The following is a 21,491-nucleotide window of genomic DNA, read 5'->3' as shown; positions in this document are numbered from 1 at the left end:
AGAGTTCACATAGAAATATGCTATTCATAAACTCAACCCAGTGATTTGAAGGAGACCATATGCCTTGGTGTAGGCTGTGCACATGTGCAATTAATAAGCACACTCTGTCAGGGTCTATGTTCATATTTTGGGAACTGATGGTAAACACTAGACCCTGAGGCAATTCCCTGATACTTTTACTAATTTCTAATGATAGGGGATAATTTTTCTTCCACGGGAACCAGTAATCAATGAGAGCAATGTTTCCCAGATCGCAGGCATTCACAAACCCCTCTCATATTTTTGGCCATCCCTCAGCCATTTATACAGCACTTAATACATTTCTTCAAATCAACTCTCTCTTTTGTAACTTTAACACATACTAAAAAGGAACATTATCTCACTGCAGTAAAATGGAAAACCGGCAGCACTGACCTTAAATAGAAGGTAGCCATAAAAATAAATATATAACCACTGGAATAAAAACCTGTGTCTAGATCCACTTGAAATCATTTTGTTATCAACATTCACTCACACTTGAAAACCATGGCACTAATGGATTTAATTACTGCAGGCTCCCTAGTCCAGTCCTCTGCCCTACCCATCTCCTAGGGTCCAACGTGTCGGTCAGCCTCATGTGACCCTCGGCTAGTGTCCCTTTTCCCTGGGTGGATCTCTGAACGGCTCAGGGTGGAGGCTCCTTGGCCCTCAGGAAATTCAGAGCAGCTGTCATTTCTCCTCTGTTCTTGAATCCCTGGGTCCAAGTGGCCTTTTGCGGGTATGGGCAGCAGGCTGAGGCTCAGGCTTGGAAAGAGAACGGTCCCCTCCTTTTAGCTAGAGGTTGCTTTTCATTCTATAAGTAGCTATTTTGTTTTATTTGAAATTTGAATTCATTTTAAAATGATAAAACATACTAACTTAAAGGGAAAAAAGTCACCTACAAACTGAGCACAGATAGCTGTTACCATTATCTAATGAGAGCTTATGACACATTACCAGGGTCGGGGTTGTGAAGTAGGCAAGAATTATGAAACCCATTTTTCAGATTAGAAACCTGAGGCCTGGACATGTGATGTCACTTGCTAAAAATCACATGTTGGAATCAATTCTCTCCTCTATGCCACAGCTGCCTTTATATTAGAGCCAGGAGTTACAAAACAAAGTGTACAAGGGCACATGCTTTTTTCCATTTAAATTTTTTTAAGTTTTATATTTCCAAACTAATAAATGTTCACTGTAACCAAGAAATTTAAAAATGCAACAAAAAAGAGCCCCACAGTAACCCCACTCCCAGAGAAAACCTCCACGAATGACCTGAGCTTTACCACCCTTGACTTTTTCTGCGCACATCCTAGCATATCATTTATCTATTTTCCAAAAATAGAATTGCTTCATAAACACTGATTTGTGAATTCTTTCCCCCCACTAACCAATATGTCTTGGACGTTCTTCCAAGGACAGAGCTTTTTAAAATACATTTTAACAAAGCAGAAGAGATTTTCAATGAACACTAAAAGTGGTTCCATTTCACTTGTGTTGGCTCTAGCAACAGCACCACACCCGCATTCATTCATTCAACACACGTAATTAAGGCAATGTTACTTGTCAAAGGAGGTGTTAGCTCTTGGATACCTGGAGCACAATTTCCCTGGAAAGAGTGAGAAACTTTGGGGTTAGGAAGTGTGGGCAGCTCCTGGCGTGAATCCTGCTGACAACAGCTGTGGAGACTGAGGAAGGAGGAAGGGTCTTACAGGCAAGAGAATATTAGGTGGAGGAGACGTGGATGGGGATGGGGGCCTTGTTTCTGAGATGGGTCCTGCTTGTCCTTCCCCACTTGTCATTTCCCATCACATTTTCCATGGCAGCAGGCTGGGTCCTGGCCCAGGATTTTCTCTCCAACCACCCTGCCCCTTCTGGTCCCCTCTCCCCTGTGGGTCCCAGCACTGATGTGGGCAGCTCTTGGAACTGAGGGTAAGACTCTGGGGCAGAGATGGGTTTGCCTGTGAGCTGAGGGAAGGAGTGATGCAGGTTTATGTTTTTTCTCTAAGTCTTTGGGCCACAGCAGATTTCTAGGCTCACGGCCAGAATTCTCTCCCAACACCCTTGAGCTAGTTCTTTCCTCCTGTGTTTATATTTTTCTCATACCCTGCTTTCCCCACGAGCCAAGGGATCTTCACCAAGTGCACAGCTGCCCCATTCCCTCCCTGACCTTGGCCTAGCCTACATCCACAGGCCACTTGCTCTAGTGAGAAATTAGAACTCTCACCCTCGAGCTGACCCTGCAGGGATCACAGCTAGCGGATTCAGGAAGACCCACTCCCTCCCTGCTTGGGCCAGAGCCCATTCTGCTTCCCACCACCCTGGCTCCCATGGGCACTTCCCTGCCTGGGATTGCACTTTCTCTCAAGCAAGGTCTCTGGGCCCTTCTAGCCCAAACTGCTTTCCAACCCTCACTAAAAGGGCAGAGAACAACACTCTCACCCATCCTGCCCCTCCTCAGTAGTGTACGTGTTGACTGGGACTTACTGGAGACCACGTCCCTTCCACTGGCATTCTCAGCCATCTAATGGCTGCTGAGACAAGTGAGAAGAACGTGGAATTTGGCACCAGAAGCCCTAGGTGCCAGTTTTAACTCTGCTCGAGCTGTGAGTCCCTGGGAAAATACCCTACTCCCTCCAAGACTTAGTTTTGTCACCATTAAAATGAAGGCTGTGATCCCCTCTATCCCTTGGGCTTGTTTCGAGGTTCAGATGAGATAGTGTGAATAGAAGGGATTTTATCAGGGAGAGAGGAGGTAATACAGGCAGGGGGTAAACAAATTCAAACTATACAGAAGGTTATTTAATGAAAATTAAATCTCCCACGGACAGGTCCCAGGATCCCAGGTCCCCTCCCCAGAGATAGCCACTATTACCAGGGACATTCAGTGCAAAAGCATATAAGTGTACGCGTCATACACACACTGTTCTGTACCATACATATTTTGGAGATGGTCTTATAGCAGTACACATGGAACTGTCTCCTTTTAACAGCTGCCTAACATTCCATTGTGTGAATGTACCCAGACCAATTTAGCTAGTTCCCACCCTACAGATGGGCATTTGGACTGTTGCCAGTCTTTTGCTATTACAGACAGGGCTGGAGTCAATATCGTTAGACATACGTTTTTGTGTACATGTACGAGAATATCTGTGGGATGAAGTCCTTGAAGTGATGTTGCTGGTTCAAAAGGCACATGCAGGTTTGATCGTAAGATATCGCCAGCTTGCCCTTGAAAGAGGGTGTATTGATTTGGCGTGATCACCAACAAGACAGGACTGCCTTCCCCCATTCCCTCATCCACAAAGAGTGTTATTAAACCTTTTGATTGGACAAGCTATGTGCCCCCCCCCAAAAAAAGAAAGAAAATTTAAAAAACAAAAACTTTTGACCTTTGGGAATTCCCTGGTGGCACAGTGGTTAAGAATCCGCCTGCCAATGCAGGGGACACGGGCCCTGGTCCGGGAAGATCCCACATGCTGCGGAGCAACTGAACCCGTGTGCCAAAACTACTGAACCTGTGCTCTAGAGTCTGTGAACCACAACTACTGAGCCCGCGTGCTACAACTACTGAAGCCCACACGCCTAGAGCCTGTGCTCCGCAACAAGAGAAGCCACTGCAATGAGAAGCCTGTGCACCGCAATGAAGAGTAGCCCCCACTCACTGCAACTAGAGAAAGCCCGGGCGCAGCAACGAAGACCCAACGCAGCCAATAAATAAATAAATTAATTAAAAAAAACACTTTTGACCTTTGCTAATCTGATAGGTGAAAATGGTATCTTGTAGTTTTAATTTGCATTTCTTTTATTATGAGTGAAGCTTGAAAGTGAACTGCTCTAGGTATTTCAGGCCAGAGGGGAAGGTGGGTCCAGGACTGTTTGGGCGTGCTACCCTCCCTGAGGAGCCCCTGCCCACCTCACAGGTGCCCTCTCTCTCTTCCCAAGGCTCATCACCCTTCCCAATGGGGTCCTCCAGATCCTGGACGTTCAGGAAGGTGATGCAGGCTCCTACCGCTGCGTGGCCACCAACTCCGCAAACCAGCGCTTCAGCCAGGAGGCCCTCCTCCGCGTGGCCCACAGAGGTAAGGGGGCTGGCTGGGTGCGGAAACCTGGGGGTTTCTGGAGTCGGCCATTTTGGAGCTGGGCGGGGCCTCAAGTAGTCCAAGGCCTGCCTTCAAATAAGTGACTGGCGAGGCGATAAAGCCCAGAGAAGGCAGTGCCACCCAACAAGTCAGAGATAGAACTGGGGCAGGAACCCAAGACTCCCAGTTCAGGGCTCTCTTCCTGCGAGGCTCTGTGTTCTCTTGAGTTGGGTGGAGCGTCCAGGGCTGGGGAGGTGAGGCGTTCGTGGAGGAGTGTCGGTGCCCTGAAGCCCTGGTCCCCGGCCCTCTGTGTGCCCTGAAGGGGATTCACCCTGCTGCTGCTTGCTGTGCCTCTGGCTCCTGATGGTCTGGGGCTCGCGTTCTCTCCATTTCTCTGAAAATCTCCCGTCCCAGGGTGATGCAGTAGGAAGGACACAGGCTTTAGGGTCAGAACGACCTGGTTTGAATCCTGCCTTCTCTACTCACCATCTGCGTGACCCTGGGTTCCTTATCAAATGTCCAGCTCAGGGAGGTGGTGAGAATCGCTGAGATAAGATTGGGAAGTGCCTGGTGCCTAGCAAGTGCTCAGTAGATCTCACTCCGGGCCTCCGACAAGGGCCTCTCCCTTGCCTCCCTTTGCCATGGCATCTCCCCTCGCCCCTCGCCCCTCCGTTCATCTCTTCTCATCCCCCTCCTCATCCCCTACACCTCCACTCCTACCCTGCTTCTTAGGGCTTAGCTGACGCGCTGAGTCTGTCTGGTGCGCTCTCCCTCCCGTGCCCGGGGTCTCTGCCTCCACCTGCTGGACAAACAGGGTATTCACCATGTTGACCCAGGGACCCAGGGTCACACAGAACTTGGCAGAGAAGTAGTGCTCGGGGGGCTGCCAGGCTGGCAGAAACTCGAACCCATCCCCTGCCTTTCCCACGTGGGAATCGAGGCCCTCTGGAGAAACGACTTGCTAGAACTAGAAGCTATAACTGTTGACTCCAAGTCCAGACTCCAAGTCTACTCTTTTTTTTTCTTTTGTTTTAAACTGGGGTATAGTTGTTTCCAAGTCTACTCTTGACCCTGCTGGTTCTCTGCCTGGAGGGTGGGTTCAATCTGACAGGGGAGAATGGGGGTGGTGTGTCAGAGGTCAGGTTATTCCTCTCCTGGCTCCCAGAGAAAGAGCTCTGAGTTCCAGTCCCAGCTCTGCTGAACTACGCAGCTGCTTTCCCATCTGTCAGATGGAACCCTGGCTGCTCCCTGCCCCACCTGCCTCACCAGGTGACTGTGCGCATCAGGTGAGGTGCTGCATGTGAAGACGCCTGATGGTAAGGCTGCCTGCTGGCCTGCCCTCTCTCCAGGGTCCCTGGCATCCATCGGGGGGCAGGACGTAGTCATTGTGGCAGCCCCGGAGAACACCACCGTGGTGTCTGGCCAGAGTGTGGTGATGGAGTGTGTGGCCTCTGCTGACCCCACCCCTTTCGTGTCCTGGGTCCGACAGGGTAAGTGGAGGGAAGGGACCTGAGGGCATGGGAGAGGAAGGGTGTGGCATCTCACACATCCCCAAGTCAAGGAGCTCTAAGGGTGACCATGCAATGGTCACAGACCTTTGGTGTGGTAGGAACTAACTCCTGTCCCAGGGCTGAGTGTGGGTAGGGAGCCTGGACAAAATTAATCATCAATCCGTGTAGCAAGTTTCCTTTACGAAGCACGCTAAGTCTTCCACTCAACAAAAGCACTCTTGAGACCTTACTTGGGGGGTGGGGCACTGGGCTCGGTTTTCCACGTTATGTTTCCAGTCCTCACAACACTGAATGTGTGAGAGCTGGAAAGGGGCCAGCGAGTCAGGTGGAACTTGGACCCGCTGCTGGTCTGTTTAACTACACAGCACCTCCTGGTCCACCCAGTGTGCTGCCGCCTTTGTGTGCCTGGCTTCATGCTGGGCACAGTGAATAAAAAAGGGGGGGCCTACCCTCTGAACTCACAGTCTGTGCCAGGGAGATAAGCACACATCCATGACGAGACGCTTGACAGTATCAGGCAGCAAGTGATGAGTGCCAGGTGGAAATGCGTTACAGGCGATGCTATCGATGCTATCAGGGTAATGAGGGTGCCGGCCAAACGTCACCTTGCAGTCTACTGAGCATGCAACCTACTCTCCTGCTGGAGTCCTTGGAGGAGGGTAGGGGCCAGGGCTATTATTCCCAGTGGGCAGATGAGGAACCTGAGGCTCAGAGAGGAAGGTGGAAAGCCAGGACCCAAACTTTAGAGCCTGTTCTCTTTCTGGTACACCACCCCTTACAGCCCTGTATGGAAGAAAAGCAAGGATTACTTTTGTTTCCATTTGAGATAAGAAGTGACTTGTGCCAAGTTGATGGCAGAAGTAAGTCTTAAACCCAGCTCTTTTTTTTTTTTAATTTAGTTATTTGGCTGCGCCGGGTCTTAGTTGCAGCACGCGGCATCTTTGTTGCAGCATACGGAATCTTTTAGTTGTGTCATGTGGGATCTAGTTCCCCGATCAGGGATCGAACCTGGGCCCTCTGCATTGGGAGCTCAGAATCTTACCCACTGGACCACCAGAAAGTCCCAAACCCAGCTCTTTTTACCCTTTTTCCCCTGGTTCAGTATACGACCCCACACTGCCTCCTTTTTGTGAGTTTGTATCTCACATTCAAGACTATATCATGATGAGTACATAGAGTTTAAAGAAAAATAATAACCCAAATGACTACATACCCCCACCGAGCTGATGAGAAAGAACAGTGCTGGTATCTGTGCCTCCCTGACCTGCCCGGCCTCCTTGGACTTGTGACACTTGCCTAGTTAGGGGGATCCTGGGGCCAGCAGGACCCTCATACTATTATTGCAGTAAGCCTGTGGTGTCACCCAGAAGTTCTATTATCAGTGTTTCCCAAATCCTGACCAGGCATCAAGATGACCCAGGGAGCTTCTTTTTTTTTTTTTTTTTAGTTTTTAGATTTAAAAAAAATTTTTATTGGAGTATAGTTGATTTACAATGTTGTGTTAGTTTCAAGTGTACAGCAAAGTAAATCAGTTATACATATACATATAGCCACTCTTTTTTAGGTTCTTTTCCCATATAAGTCATTACAGAGTATTAGGTAGAGTTCCCTGTGCTATACAATAGGTCCTTATTAGTTGTCTATTTTATATATAGTAGTGTGTACTATATGTCAATCCCAATCCCAGGGAGTGTCTTAAACTGCGGACTCCCTCCATTTATGCCTGGAGAGTCATGACCCAGGATTTTTAATGCTTAACAAGTGTCCGAGGTCCTTCTACAGAAAGTGTGGTCTTTGGACCTACCTCCTGGGCATAGTTAGAAATGCAGAATCTGGGGTGCCCTAGGCCTCTACATCTTAACAAGGTCTCCTGAGATTCTGTGATTTGTGTACACAGTAAGGATTTGAGAATTGCTGTCCCAGAGGGTCCTGACACCTGTGGCTCTGGGATCTCACTTGGAGAAACTCTGCTAATAGCACTCCTGGACAGAGACTGGGAAGAGAGAAGCTGGAAATGGACTTCATTCCTGCCCCTGGGCACTGTTCCTTTTCTAGGAACTTACTCCACTAAGTCAGAGGAGGGGCATCGCTTTTTTGTTTTGTTTTGTTTTGTTTTGTTTTCTTCTGATGGCAAAAGTTGTAAGTATTCATTGTAGAAAACTAGGGAAAAGGATAAACAGAAAACATCCCACCACTCGGAGATTAAAATTGTTAACATATGAGCATATTTTCTTCCAGATTTTTTTCTATGCACGTGTACATTCTTCCCCAAAATTGAAAGCATGCTATACTTAAAATTCCAAGTCCTATTTTCATTCAACAATATATCATAAACATCTCCCCATCTTTAAGACTTTTTCGAAAATAATTTTAATAACTATGATAGTCCATCATTTGAATGTCACCATAATTTAAGTTGCTAGTTCCTGCTGTTGAATTTTTAAGTCCTTCCCAGTTGTCCACTATTACAGTTAACACTGCAGTGATCAGCCCCGTTCACAGCTCCCCACCACAGAGTGCCCACAAGTGGAATCCTGGCTTCAAGGTCAAGGTGGAGCCCCTGTTAGCCCTATCAGCATGTACCCTTTCTCAGGCATTGCAACATACTATTTTTAAAAACTTTCCCAATTTGATAGGTGAAAACGAATATCTGTGTTTTGATGTGCATTTCTTTGATTTTGTGAAGTTGAACACTTTTTTGTTTATTGACCATTTGCATTTCTTCCCTGGATTTTCTGTTCAGGTCCATAAGGGAAGGGCTTTTAAAATGGTTTTCACTTCACATCAAGATAAAAGCCTGCACAGATTCAGATCTTTGGTTCTGGTCCAGAACTTTCCAGCCGTATGTTCACCATAGCACTGGGCTAAGACCATATGGGAGGAGTGTCCTTCTTGAGAGAAATGAATTTAATAATAATGGTAATGGTAATAACTGACTGGTATACCGAGCACTTCTTATGTGCCTGCATTGTGCCAGCCAGTCCCACAGGCTTTATTCGTTACACTCTCAGAGCAGCCTGTCCAGCGAGGGACCATCTCCCCATTTTACAGACAGAGACACTAAGGGCTCAGAGGAAGTCATCGGTCTAGCAAGTGGAGGAACTGAGATCCCAGCCAGCGACTGTTGTGTTCTCTTAACCCGGGTGTAGAGGGTCTCCCGAGGTCCGGAGAGTGGATGGAGGGGCAGCCCTCAGCTCCCCACTCCAGCGCTCTCCCTCCTCCCGCAGATGGGAAGCCCATCTCCACCGATGTCATCGTCCTGGGCCGCACCAACTTACTAATCACCAGCGCGCAGCCCCGGCACTCTGGCGTCTACGTCTGCCGAGCTAACAAGCCCCGCACGCGCGACTTCGCAACCGCAGCCGCAGAGCTCCGCGTGCTGGGTGAGGAGGGGAGGAGGGGGAGGAGGGGAGGAGGGTGAGGGAGGGCGGAGGATCGCGGAGTAGGTGTGGGGGAGACCGGACTGGGGCGGGTTAGCTAGGGCGAGGCCGGGAGGAGAGGGGAGGGGGGTAAAGGGGCGAGTGGGTGTGTCAGAGGGACTGAGGGGCGGTGCTGGAGGATGAAGAAGGGATAGGGCGTGGGGTGGGGCATTGGAGGGGACAGACTAGGTAATTAGAGGAGAGGAAGTGGTGGAAAGAGATTGGAGGATGGAGTGGGGGCAGAGGGGAGGGGTGGTCTGGGTGCGACCCAGGTAATGTGGGGAGGGGTGGGACTGAGGTTATTGAGTGGAGATGGAGTGGTCTGGGTGGAGAAAACTGGGGGCAGGGTTGCTCAGGGCTGGCAGAGGGGTAAATCTGATAGGTAAGGGATACTGGGAGGTAGGGGAGAAGGAAATGGTAAGTGCGGGAGCAGGGTTAGATCCAGGAGGAACCAGGGTATTTAGGGGAGGCCGAGGAGGCCTGGGGACAACTCGGAGAGAGAAAGAGAAAGGTCAGTGTGGGGCTGGGGTAAAAGGCGGAAGAGAGCTAGAGCTGCACTGCCGAGGGTATTTTGAGGGGACGGGTGAGTCAGGAAGAGGTTAGAATGAGTGGAGGGGATGCGGGAGTCCGTCGGGTATTGGTGGGCGGGAGCCGGGGCCCCTAGTGGCCGGAGCGCGCGGTCAGCGTCCCCCTCCCCTCCCCCAGCCGCCCCTGTCATCTCGCAGGCGCCGGAGGCGCTGTCGCGGACGCGGGCGAGCACCGCGCGCTTCGTGTGCCGCGCGTCCGGGGAGCCGCGGCCCACGCTGCGCTGGCTGCACGACGGAGAGCCGCTGCGGCCCAACGGGCGCGTCAAGGTGCAGGGCGGCGGCGGCAGCCTGGTCATCACGCAGATCGGCCTGCAGGACGCTGGCTACTACCAGTGCGTGGCCGAGAATGGCGCGGGCACGGCGTGCGCCGCCGCGCCTCTGGCAGTCGTGGTGCGCGAGGGGCTGCCCAGCGCCCCCACACGGGTCACCGCCACGCCGCTGAGCAGCTCCGCCGTTCTGGTGGCCTGGGAGCGGCCGGAGCTGCACAGCGAGCAGATCATCGGCTTCTCCCTCCACTACCAGAAGGCACGGGGTAAGTCTCCCCGGGGCTAAGAGGCCCCAGCAAAGACCTACGCGGGGGCTCTGGTGGGCGGGGAGGGGCGCGGCACAGGCTGGATGATTGAAGGGTTGCCTTTGGGGATAGGATACAACGGGATGGGGTGGGAGCCCACAGGAGAGACCTGTGTAGAAATGGGGTAGTACATTTCTCCCTCAGCCACAGTTTGTTATAAGAGAGGAGAGAGAGGATGCTTCTCCTCGCAGGGAAAATGGCTTGGCATTCCTGGAGCCAGCTTGTTAATTGCAGCAGGAGTCACTTCAGTTAGAGGCTAGAAGAGACTTCCTAACCAGTGGAGGAATTAATACAGTGGGACTAGAAGTCAGGGGAGTTTATACTCTCCCACCGAGATTATCTGGAATGATTTAGCTATAAAGAGACTATTCTAGGGACTGGACCAATATGAAGGATCCCTAGACAGCTTCCAGCTGGCAAGCCCTCAGGGGTTGCCCTGTGACAGACCATTTGTCCTCTAACCCTAATCCACTCAGGCATGGACAATGTGGAATACCAGTTTGCAGTGAACAATGACACCACTGAGCTACAGGTTCGGGACCTGGAACCCAACACAGACTATGAGTTCTACGTGGTGGCCTACTCGCAGCTGGGGGCCAGCCGCACCTCCACCCCAGCACTGGTCCACACACTGGATGATGGTAGGGCCTCTGCACCTGCAGTGGGCACCTTGGGGCCCAGAGAATTCCCTGGGGATGGTAGCTCAGCTCCTCTTTACTAGTGTTCGCCAAGGCACTTTTACCTGCCTTATGCCATATTTTGTGCCCTGTAAGGGACTGGGCGAGGGTTCTTCTCCTTAATTTACAGTTGGGAAAACTGAGGCCCAGAAAATTAGTGACTTGCCCAAGGTCAGTAGTGCAGCTGGGACTTGAGCCCAGGTCTCATGATTGCCTGTGTCAGATGGCCCTTCTCCCCGACACCCACGTACCATCCAGTCAGACAGGAGCCAGTGACAATCCATCGGACGTAGACGATTGTGCCCCCAACCTTATTCTGGCTTCAGGGTGGGAAGGGTGCCCCCTCATCTCCAGCTTGGGGCTCCCCTGAGAGGCTCCCTTTCCTCCCTCAGATCCTGGTCCTGGGCCTACTTCTGACTTGCTGTGTGACCTGGGCAAGTCTCTGACCGCTCCTGGGCCTCAACCTTCCACGTCGGTGGAGCAGAGCTCACGTTGATGTTCTTCTGTCTCAGTCCCCAGTGCAGCGCCCCAGCTCTCCCTGTCCAGCCCCAACCCCTCGGACGTCAGGGTGGTGTGGCTGCCCCTGCCCCCCAGCCTGAGCAATGGGCAGGTGGTGAAGTACAAGATAGAGTACGGTTTGGGAAAGGAAGGTGAGTGGGGGCAGGACCCGGGCTCCACCTGGCTGGGAATCATTGGCGTGAAGGGTTGATCAGAGTGGCTGGGGGCCTGAGCGGAGCTGTGGAGTAGGGCAAGGTGAACCTGGAAAAGGGGAAGGTGGGCTGGGGGTTGGGAGGGCAGGAGAGAAAGGGAAGGCGAAGAGGGCTAGCTCAAGACAGGGGGAGGCCTGGGGTCTAGCCCCAGCTCCTCTACGGCTGCGGCTGCGGCGCGTAATCCTGTTGAGTCCCTGCCTCTGTCTCTTTGTCTGTGAAATGAGGCAGGTAACCTAGGTAATCCCTGGGGTCCCTTCCAGCTCAAAAAGCAGATGAGGGATAGGGAGGTGGAGGGTGTGCTTGTGGGACTGAGAGAAATGAGGCATGGGGGTGTGTGTGTTAGGACAGATGTCAGGGATCTAGGGGAGGAGGTGTGAAAGGGATGGAGAGATTGGAGAAGGCGAGTGGCTGGGGGCCGGGATGAGGGTGGGGAGGGAGGGAAGGGTGAGGAAGGGGGCTTGGGTGGTTGGCAGGGCTCCGGAAAGTAGGTGGTGCTTGATGGCCTTCACAGCCAGCGCCTCGTGCCCGCACCCTGGTGTGTGCAGGGAGGGGGTGGTTACTGACAGCTCCTGGGGCCGGGGGGAGTGTGTGCCATGATTCTCCCCGCTCTGAGCCGAGGCTGATGGCTGTGTCAGCCAGAGTTGGAGGCCCAGGAGTCAGCCCTGGAGCATGGCGTCCGTCTGGGCACTGAGGGTCTCAGTCTCCGATGGGCCCTGAGGAACCAGGACCTGAGGTGGAAAAGTTGGTGTAGGGGAGTTTAGGAGTCCTGGTCCTTAGGTGGCCACCCAGAGCCAGTCTCTTCTGTCCCAGCAGATCAGATTTTCTCCACCGAGGTGCCAGGGAACGAGACACAGTTTACACTGAACTCGCTTCAGCCCAACAAGGTGTATCGAGTGCGGATATCGGCCGGCACAGGGACCGGCTACGGGGCCCCCTCCCAGTGGATGCAGCACAGGACGCCCAGTGTGCACAACCAGAGCCACGGTACGGGGTCAGAGGGGACAATCGGGGTGATGCGTGTACCTATGTATGTATGTGTATGTTTGCCCTTGGAACCCAGACCCAGCCGCCTCCTCCATCAGAGACGTTCCATGGCTCCCCCTGCTCGATGGGCAAGGGAGGATGGGTGAAGAGGCGAAGGGCTGGCCTTTGCAGACACCCCTGAGCTCGTGTTTCCTTTCCATCTGCTGTGTGACTTTGGACAGACCATTCACAACTCTAAGACTTCATTTACTGCCAGGTGTGGCATGAGGATTAAATAATGTAAACAAAATGTTTAGTACATAATTAAAACTTGTTAAATAGTAGCTGCTTCCATGATTATGATCGTTGTGGGTTTGGTTGAGAGGCCCAATAGTAGAGTGGTTAAATGCAGTCAAAACCTGGTACACATACTATCTGTGTGACGTTGGGCAAGTTACTTTTACGAGCCTCAGTTTTCTTATCTGTAAAACAGGGATAATAGTACTTTTGTTATTTTATAGGGTTGTGAGAATAAAGTTGAAATACATGGTACAAAGTACTCAGAACAGCATCAGACACATAGTGAGCTGCCCCACTCTTAGGCTTCCAAGTAGGGCTCCCCACTTCCAATGGCTCCATCCCTCCTTCCCGGCTTTAGCAATCCCTGTGATCCCCTACCTGCCGGTACTCATGCATTCATTCCTTCAGAAGAATTCTAGAGCCCTACTCTAAGCGAGGTGCTGTCAGCCCTGCCCCAGAGGTGCTCCTTGCTAACCTCTTTGCAAATGCCCAGGAGACATCCCTGCATTCCCTGCACTTGTGGAAGAGTGAGGTGTCCTCTAGACCGAGCCTGGGCCTGGCCCTTAGGCCGGTGGCTGAATGGTGATGCACTGGGAGAAGGCTGGCAAGGCTGTCACTCAACGCTGTCTTCCTGCTTTTTGCTTCCTCATGTCTCTTCCCTCCTCCCTTCCTGCTCCTCTGCCTGCAGTCCCTTTTGCCCCTGCAGAGCTGAAGGTACGGGCGAGGATGGAGTCCCTGGTCGTATCATGGCAGCCACCCCCTCACCCGGCTCAGATTTCTGGCTACAAACTGTACTGGCGAGAGGTGGGGACAGAGGAGGAGGAGGCAGATGGCGAGGGCCCTCCAGGGGGCCGTGGAGACCAGCCTTGGGATGTGGGGCCTGTCCGGCTCAAGAAGAAAGTGAAGCAGTATGAGCTGACCCAGCTAGGTGAGGAGGGCCGGGTGGGGAGGGATGAGATGGACATAGCTCCAGCGGGAGACTGGACAAGCGGGGTCAGTGGCTGGAGATGACCCCAGAGGTTCCTCTAGCCAGTGAGTGACCCCCATGACCTTCCCCAGTCCCTGGCCAGCTGTACGAGGTGAAGCTCGTGGCATTCAACAAACACGAGGATGGCTATGCGGCAGTGTGGAAGGGCAAGACGGAAAAGGCTCCCACCCCAGGTGAGGGGGCTGGGGAAGCGGGGGAGGAGGTCTCAGTCAACAGGTCTGTGTGTGGCCTCCTTTCCCTTTCCTCTGGGCCAGCTCTGGTGGTCAGGTTGTCTGGAAGCTTCAGCCACCCGCAAACCCATTCTACTAGTCTCTTCTAGGTTATAGAGAGAAGCTCCAGCCTGTGAACTGTCTTGTAGGTCTGCTTACCGTGTTTTCATTATCCATGAACAGTGCTAATATGGAAGGTTTGGACAGAGAAAAACCCCATGGTTCATCAGTGACTTCTGACTCCCAAGTTTGACCTTTAAACAATTTTTAAAATACATCCACCTACATTTGCACCGTCTATCAGATTATTCCTCTGCTCTAGGCAGGGAGGGTATCCCTTTGTGGCCCACCAGGAAACTGAGGCTCAGGATCTTAGTTGGGGCTGCTGCAACAAAACATTATAGACTGGGTGGCTTGAACAACCAGTTCTGGAGGCCGGAAAGTCCAAGATCGAGACCCCAGCAGAGCCAGTGTCTGGTGAAGACCTGCTTCCTGGTTCATAGACCATAGGCCATCTTCTCGCTGTGTCCTCACATGGCAGAAAGAGGGTTGGAGAGTTCCCTGGGGTCTCTTTTATAAGGGCACTGTTATAGACTGAAAATGTGTGTCACCCCAGAATTCATATGCTGAAACCCTCCACTCCAATCTGATGTAATAGGAGGTAATTAGGATTAGATGATGTCATGAGGGTGGAGCCTTCATGAATGGGATTAGCACCCTTATAAGAGTCACAAGAGAGCTTGCTTCCCTTTTCTGCTCTGAAGATACAGTGAGAAGTCAATAGTCTATAACCCAGAAGAGGGCCTTCACCAGAACTTGACCATGCTGGCACCCTGATCTCAGACTCCAGAACTGTGAGAAATAAATTTCTGTTGTTTATAAGTCACCCAGTCTACGGTTGTTTGTTATAGTAGCCTGAACAGACAAAGACAGGCACTAATCCCTAAGACAGGACCCACCATAGGTTCAAATTTCAACATATGAACTTTGGGGGGACACAAACATTCATTCCATGAAACTTTTCCATGTCCTTTACAAACATTAACTAATTTAATCCTCATAACAACCCTATGAGGTGTTGGTACTATTATCTGCCCCCACTGACAGAATGAGGAATGGAGACACAGAGAGGTTAATTAACTTCTCCATAGTCACACAGCTACTAAGTGGCAGAGTTGGAATTTGAATCAGGGCAGCCTGGCTCCAGAATCTGTGCTCTTAATTGCCATGATTTGCTGTCTCTCTCTATTACATTCCTACATACTAGTGTTCCACAGTCTGCTATCTGTACACTCTTGGCAAAAATCACTTAAATTCTTGGGAGCCTCAGTTTCCTCATCTCTGAAGTGAGAATGGTGCCACCCAACTCACAGGATCAAAAGAGACTGGGTGAAAGAAAGTGCCCTGGGAACTGCAAACCACTATACATACTGAGGGATGAGTATCCTTCCTCCATTCCCACACTCTAATTTTCACCCTCCAGACCTGCCCATCCAGAGAGGGCCACCCCTGCCCCCCGCCCATGTCCATGCAGAATCAAACAGCTCCACATCCATTTGGCTTCGGTGGAAAAAACCAGACTTCACCACAGTCAAGATTGTCAACTACACGGTGCGCTTCAGCCCCTGGGGGCTCAGGAATGCCTCGCTGGTCACCTATTACACCAGGTGGGAAGAGGGGGCTGATGCTGCGAAGGGGGAGGAAGAGCAGACGGTGGGGAAGAAGGCAGAAGGTGGTGATGAGGAGAGGGGACCTGGGGGTTCAGGGACATTTCATGACTCATGTGTTAAACTGGGGGCACATTGAGGGTCTGATGACCAGATGGTGACAGATGGAAAAGGGGCGTCCATCCAGTCCCGTCCCCTCACAGGAGAGCCTTGTACTCAACCCTAGGAAACGTCACGCAGGACAGACCTATTTCTTCAACTTCACGTGATGGGGAAGAGACAGCCCAGCTGCTGTCCTGAGAGGTCCCCAGTTAGATGGGGAGACAGAGACCCTGACCTGGGGAGCTGTTTGTTTGGCAGAGGAACCAAAGCATAAAAAGAAATAGATATATACAGCTGCAGCTGAAGTAAAATTAAGTCAAGGAAAAGAAGCATCAGAGATGGTCCCTTGGGTAGAGAATGATGTGGATTAATCCAGAAATGTTTCTGGCTTGGGGATTGGACATGGAGCCTGATACATACATACAGTACATCCAGACCTCTCTGCAGGTCCTCTGGATGGTGTTAGTGGACCCCATGGGGCTGGGGTAGGGGAGTAGATTTGGAGGGGCCTGCCCTGCTAGGAGGGTGTGCCTGAGAGCCCTTGTCATGTTTCTTGCCTCGGCAGCTCTGGAGAAGACATCCTCATTGGCGGGCTGAAGCCATTCACCAAATACGAGTTTGCGGTACAGTCCCACGGCGTGGACATGGATGGGCCTTTCGGCTCCATAGTGGAGCGCTCCACCCTGCCTGACCGTGAGTGGCCACCAGTCCATCTTTCAGGGAACTCCTTCTTGCCCCAGCATCCCTCTTTTGAAGCGCCCCTCAGAACCCCATTTGCTCTGCATCTCTGTAGGCAGTCTTGTGCTGGTCTTAACCGTTTACTCACAGACATCATAACATAAGATTTAGAGGAGTGGTTTCTTTTAAGAGGCTGTGGGAAGACCTCAGCGAGCTGTGAGGGGGGCCAGGTCTGGAGGCAGGCATCCTGGGCTCTGCGTTTGGGTCTCCGTCATCCCCCTGACACACACTGAGACTTAGGCAGTCCCCTTCCCCACGAAGGGCCTCTGGGTCCTCATCTGTCAAAAGAGAGGATGGGACCATTCGCTTTGCAGATCTGTGACTCTGGAACCCTCTGGAAATGCATCTGAAGACAAGTGGATTTTTGTTCTCACAGCAGAGGCTCTTTGGTGCTTCCAGTCCTCAGACTGCTCACCTTTCTATTGACAGACCTTTGTCCCTGATCTGAAATAGGAAGACGCGTGTAGAGTGGGGTGGGGAGGCCCTCTACCCTCATGGATTCACTTTTTAAAAAACTGCTTGCAAGTTGTTTCTCACCCACACATGACTTCAGTTCTTATGGTCTTAAACTGCGTGTGGAGTTTAGGGAGACCCCGGTGTTTTCTCCAAGGAGACTCTGTGATACTGGATCCCCAGCACAACTGACCAGGCTACAGAGGGGGGCATGTTTTCTCCTTTCGCAAGTGGGGAGACTGGAGCCTGAGAAGCGGAAAGTCACGTAGGATAAAGGAGGGTTCTGGCAGCCCGTGGTGCTGTGGCTCTGTTATGCCTTAGAGCCCTGGGTCCCCATCCCACCCTCTGTTGGGCCTCGAAAACCTGAGCCCCCAAATCTCTGTCCCTTCCCAGCACACCAGCCACCTTGTGTCCCTCCTTCTCCCCCTTCCTCATTCACTCCCACCCCCCAGGATCAACTTCTTCTCTGAATAAAAACCACAAAGCCTTCCAAGGTGCTGCTTCTCCCACTGCGGTTCCCCTGACCCTGAGGACTTATGCCAGGGGAAGGCGTAGACAGAGGCTACAGAGGGCATCAACCAACTTTACTTGAAGATTTCGGGTGGCAAGGGGAGTTAGGAACGCTAAATGATAAAATATTTCGAACACTATTTTTATATTAAATGTTACCACGGAATAGATGAATTTAAAAGAAAATGTAAGCCTTCTGAAAACTTCTGAGCTCTGCCCCCAGGTCCCTAGAATACCGAGGGTTCTTCAACCCTTGGAAGTATTTGGGTGTGGAAGTTTGAGGAGCTCTGCTCCAAGGAGTAGAAAAGAGCTTCTGAGAGGGGAGGAATGGTGCTGAAGCCCCCTCCTCAACTGTATTCCAGAACTTCCCCAGTGAGAGACCAGACCTCATTCTGCTTTGTGGTTTGTGGTTTGTTCCGGTGAAGGAGGAAGCAGGGAGGCTATGTCCTCATGCCCTGGCTCCCAGCTGCCCCCAGAGCTGGGGCTGTCAGTGACCCTGCCTCTCCCCCTCTCCCCTCCTGACCCCCAGGGCCCTCCACACCCCCATCTGACCTGCGCCTGAGGCCCCTGACGCCATCCACCGTTCGGCTGCACTGGTGCCCCCCCTCGGAGCCCAACGGCGAGATCGTGGAGTATCTGATTCTCTACAGCAGCAACCGTACCCAGCCTGAGCACCAGTGGACCCTGCTCACCACCGAGGGTGAGGGCTCGCGCCCCAGGGCATCTGAGCAAGAATTTCCCCACCCTCTCCCCACTTTGCAGCCTCCCCAGTGGCTGGTTAGTAGTGAGCTCGCCGCTGAGGTTTGTTCTAGGAGGAGCAGGCAGAAGCTACTGCCTGAGTGGGAGAAGCAGATTCTCTCAGGGCCACTTCCCAGCCCACCCCAACCCAGTTCACCAACCCTGCTCTCCCTGCCTTCCCCACGCCCCCCCCCCCACAGGAAACATCTTCAGTGCTGAGGTCCACGGCCTCGAGAGCGACACTAGGTACTTCTTCAAGATGGGGGCGCGCACGGAGGTGGGGCCTGGGCCCTTCTCTGGCCTGCAGGATGTGATTACTCTCCAGGAAAAGCTCTCAGGTAAGAGGCAGGAAGGCAGGAAGGGGTGGGGTCCATCCTGGGGCAGCCCAAGCTCTCCAGAGGCCCCCCCCACACACAGTTGACTTCTAACCCTCAAGCCATCTCTTCCAAGGTCCTGCCTCTGGGCATGACTACACTTTCATTGTTTTGGACAAGTGCCCTCTTCATCTGGTGTGGAGAGGACAAATTTGAAGGGAAGATGGGTGTGGTTCAGTGGTGATTCAGTTGAGAGGTCAGATTTGCGGGAGACTGGCTTGGTTTCTTTGGGAGATTGCTTTGATTGGAGAACTGGCTTGGAAAGGTGATGAGATTTATGGGGTGGAGGTCTTGGGCAATGGGACTGGCTATGTAATCTGCAGGGCCCGGTGTGAAAGGGAAATGTGGGGTCCCTTATTTAAAAAGGGGGAAGAATTTCCAGATGGTGACAGCAGAGCATTGAACCAAGCCCAGAGCCCTTCTAAGCATGGGCCACGTGCCCCTGCAGGTGTTGCACACCTGCAAAACCAGCCCTGTTAGGCAGGCAAGAGGTGTGTTTCAGGCCAGGCTGATGGGGAGGAACTACAACTTCCGGATGTCCAGTGAGAGAGACGTAGTGGTGGTCTCTGTGAGTCCATGGGGCCCTCCTGTCCTTGCGTGAGAAGATTTCACATGTCCAAAGGGTGAGACTCAGGCCAGGGGTCTCTGGAGGAAGCTGCAAGTCCTGGTCTATGAACCCTGGGTTCTCTCCTGTCCTCCATCTGTTCTGTTCCCTCCCTCTCCCCCGCCAGACTCTTTGGACGTGCACTCTGTCACGGGCATCATCGTGGGCGTCTGCCTGGGCCTCCTCTGCCTCCTGGCCTGCATGTGCGCTGGCCTGCGCCGTGGCCCCCACCGGTGGGTGAAGGAACCAGTCTGACCACACAGAGGAGAGGTTTCCAGAAGGGCTGCAGAGATGACGGAGCAGGGAAAGTGGCCATGACTTGCTCTGGGCACTCCCAGGAGCCCCACTAAAGTTGACTCTGGGATGAAGGGGTTGGGGGTGATGACCTCATGAGAGTAGGGGGTGGGTTTACGGAAGCCCCCCAGCATATCCCCTCAGCAAGGGCAGGCGTAGGTAGAGCTGCCTCTCTGCCGCTTCCTTGGTAGCTGCCAGCATCTTGCAGAGAGGGACTCCAAATCTCCAGATGACTGGAGCCAAGGGAGGAAGGACCCCAGTGTAGTGTCACAGCTGTTTTGAACAATCCCAGAATTTCTTATTCATTGCACAGACTGGGAAATTAAGTCGCAGAGATGGGTAGGAACCTGCCCAGGGATACAGGCTGGACTAGATACTAGTCTCATCCCCACCCCTCTCTTTGACCACTGTGCTGTCCCCCATCTTCCCTTCCAGGGAAGCCCTCCCGGGCCTATCCTCCACGGCCACTGCTGGGAACCCCACGCTGTACTCCCGAGCCCGCCTTGCCCCCCCCAGCCCCCCGGCTGCCCATGAACTGGAGTCCCTTGTGCACCCCCGTCCCCAGGATTGGTCCCCACCGCCCTCAGACATCGAGGACAGGGCTGAAGTGCACAGCCTTATGGGTGGTGGCGGTCCTGACTGCCGGGGTCACTCCAAGAGAAAGGTGAGCCTGGGTAGGTCCGAGCTCCACACTGTGTGGCTCATGCCCAAATAGGACACCAGGGGGCGCGAGAGCGCAATGTGTGACCCCGTGAGAGAGCCCCTTCCCTCCTCCCCCCTCCCCTTCCTGGGCCAGCTGCAGAAGAAAAGGCACACTCTCCCTCCTCCTTGAAAGGGTTGGGAGGGCAGGGAAGCAGATGGGCCTCCATCCCTGGCAGAATAGGTCAGCCTGGTTCTCAGGAAGGAGGGGAGGGCCCCCGATGGGCTGTCTGCTGTCGGGGTGGCCAGAACACCCAAATCCCTCTTCACCCTGGGAGCTGGGGAGACCTCTAAGACCCGGCTCTCCCCAGTTTGGGCAAAAGAGGCTGGTCAGTTTGGAGGTGGTCAAGTGGGACCGGGATCCGGATAAGGTGGGCCCACATAGGGCAGGTCCCCTCCATCCTAGCAGTGGTGGCTCATCCTGCATTCCCTGACCAGCCAGCTCAAACCCCTGAGTCTTTCCTCATCCTTTCCCTGCCTCTGTGGTGAAGGAGACCCTGCCTGGCTCAGAAACCTCTGGGCTTTTCTGCAGGAGGATCTTTCTATCCTCAAATTCACCCCCAGACTCTCAGCCCATTCTGTGCTCCTCCCTACAGCCTTGGGGAGGGAGGTAGCAAGGGGGCCAAGAGAGTCTGTGAAGGGAGCTCCATCCACTTCCCTCTCATACTTCACAGTCAAGCTCTTAGTGCTCCCACTTCTCTTCCTGTGCAGATCTCCTGGGCTCAGCACGGTGGGCTGAGCTGGGCAGGTTCCTGGGCAGGCTGTGAGCTGCCCCAGGCAGGCCCCATGCCCTCGCTGACCCGGGCCCTGCTGCCCCCTGCCGGAACCGGGCAGACGCTGTTGCTGCAGGCTCTGGTGTATGACGCCATCAAGGTCAGCGTCCTGGGAGGAGGGGGGAGGGAAGGAGAGGAGGGTCCCCGCGTTTGTGCAGAGCAAGTAGTGAATCCTCTGGAGAGCCCTGGTGGTAACTTCCCTGGGGCTAAAAGTCTAGCCAGCAGATCCCTGGAGCCTCTAGAGGTGAGCGGATGGAGGGCAGGCCAGTTTAGGAGAATCTGTATTTCTTTGGGTTGGGGACAATCCCTCCTCAACCTAGACGTAAGTGGGCCACAGCAGAATTACATGGATCTGACGGTGCACCCGGCCTGAGTGCACTCAGCCCTTCCTCCTATTCACTGAGGCCCTGACTGAATCTGGTACTTCTGGAACTCCTCAGCAAGGGCAAATGTGTAGTATTTCCCTGCCTTCCCATGGATCTGATCATCATCTCTTTTAGGATA

General features: G+C 52.9%; 1 protein-coding gene across 6 annotated transcripts in view; it reads left to right on the top strand.

Annotated features, from left to right (window-relative positions):
* IGDCC4 (immunoglobulin superfamily DCC subclass member 4) overlaps positions 1-21,491 on the top strand; it is a 37,623-nt gene that overhangs the window by 13,079 nt on the left and 3,053 nt on the right. Inside the window, exons 4-19 of one of the 6 annotated variants that reach the window (XM_081228506.1) lie at positions 3,964-4,100; positions 5,450-5,590; positions 8,839-8,994; positions 9,736-10,149; positions 10,665-10,829; positions 11,378-11,515; positions 12,389-12,559; positions 13,527-13,766; positions 13,898-13,999; positions 15,519-15,702; positions 16,370-16,497; positions 18,035-18,205; positions 18,444-18,581; positions 19,349-19,454; positions 19,951-20,179; positions 20,926-21,087. In XM_081228506.1, the coding sequence (XP_081084632.1) occupies positions 3,964-4,100; positions 5,450-5,590; positions 8,839-8,994; positions 9,736-10,149; positions 10,665-10,829; positions 11,378-11,515; positions 12,389-12,559; positions 13,527-13,766; positions 13,898-13,999; positions 15,519-15,702; positions 16,370-16,497; positions 18,035-18,205; positions 18,444-18,581; positions 19,349-19,454; positions 19,951-20,179; positions 20,926-21,087 (2,782 nt within the window). Of the gene's footprint in view, positions 1-3,963; positions 4,101-5,449; positions 5,591-8,838; positions 8,995-9,735; positions 10,150-10,664; positions 10,830-11,377; positions 11,516-12,385; positions 12,560-13,526; positions 13,767-13,897; positions 14,000-15,518; positions 15,703-16,369; positions 16,498-18,034; positions 18,206-18,443; positions 18,582-19,348; positions 19,455-19,950; positions 20,180-20,925; positions 21,088-21,491 lie in introns of all 6 variants that reach the window. The other 5 variants (XM_081228505.1, XM_081228508.1, XM_081228507.1 and 2 more) reach the window with 5 other exon arrangements.

This window comes from Mesoplodon bidens, assembly GCF_964165515.1.
Source record: "Mesoplodon bidens genome assembly, chromosome: 3".
Taxonomy (NCBI): domain Eukaryota; kingdom Metazoa; phylum Chordata; class Mammalia; order Artiodactyla; family Ziphiidae; genus Mesoplodon; species Mesoplodon bidens.
The sequence above is the reverse complement of the archived record's forward strand: the minus strand, read 5'-3'. Positions and strand labels throughout refer to the sequence as shown.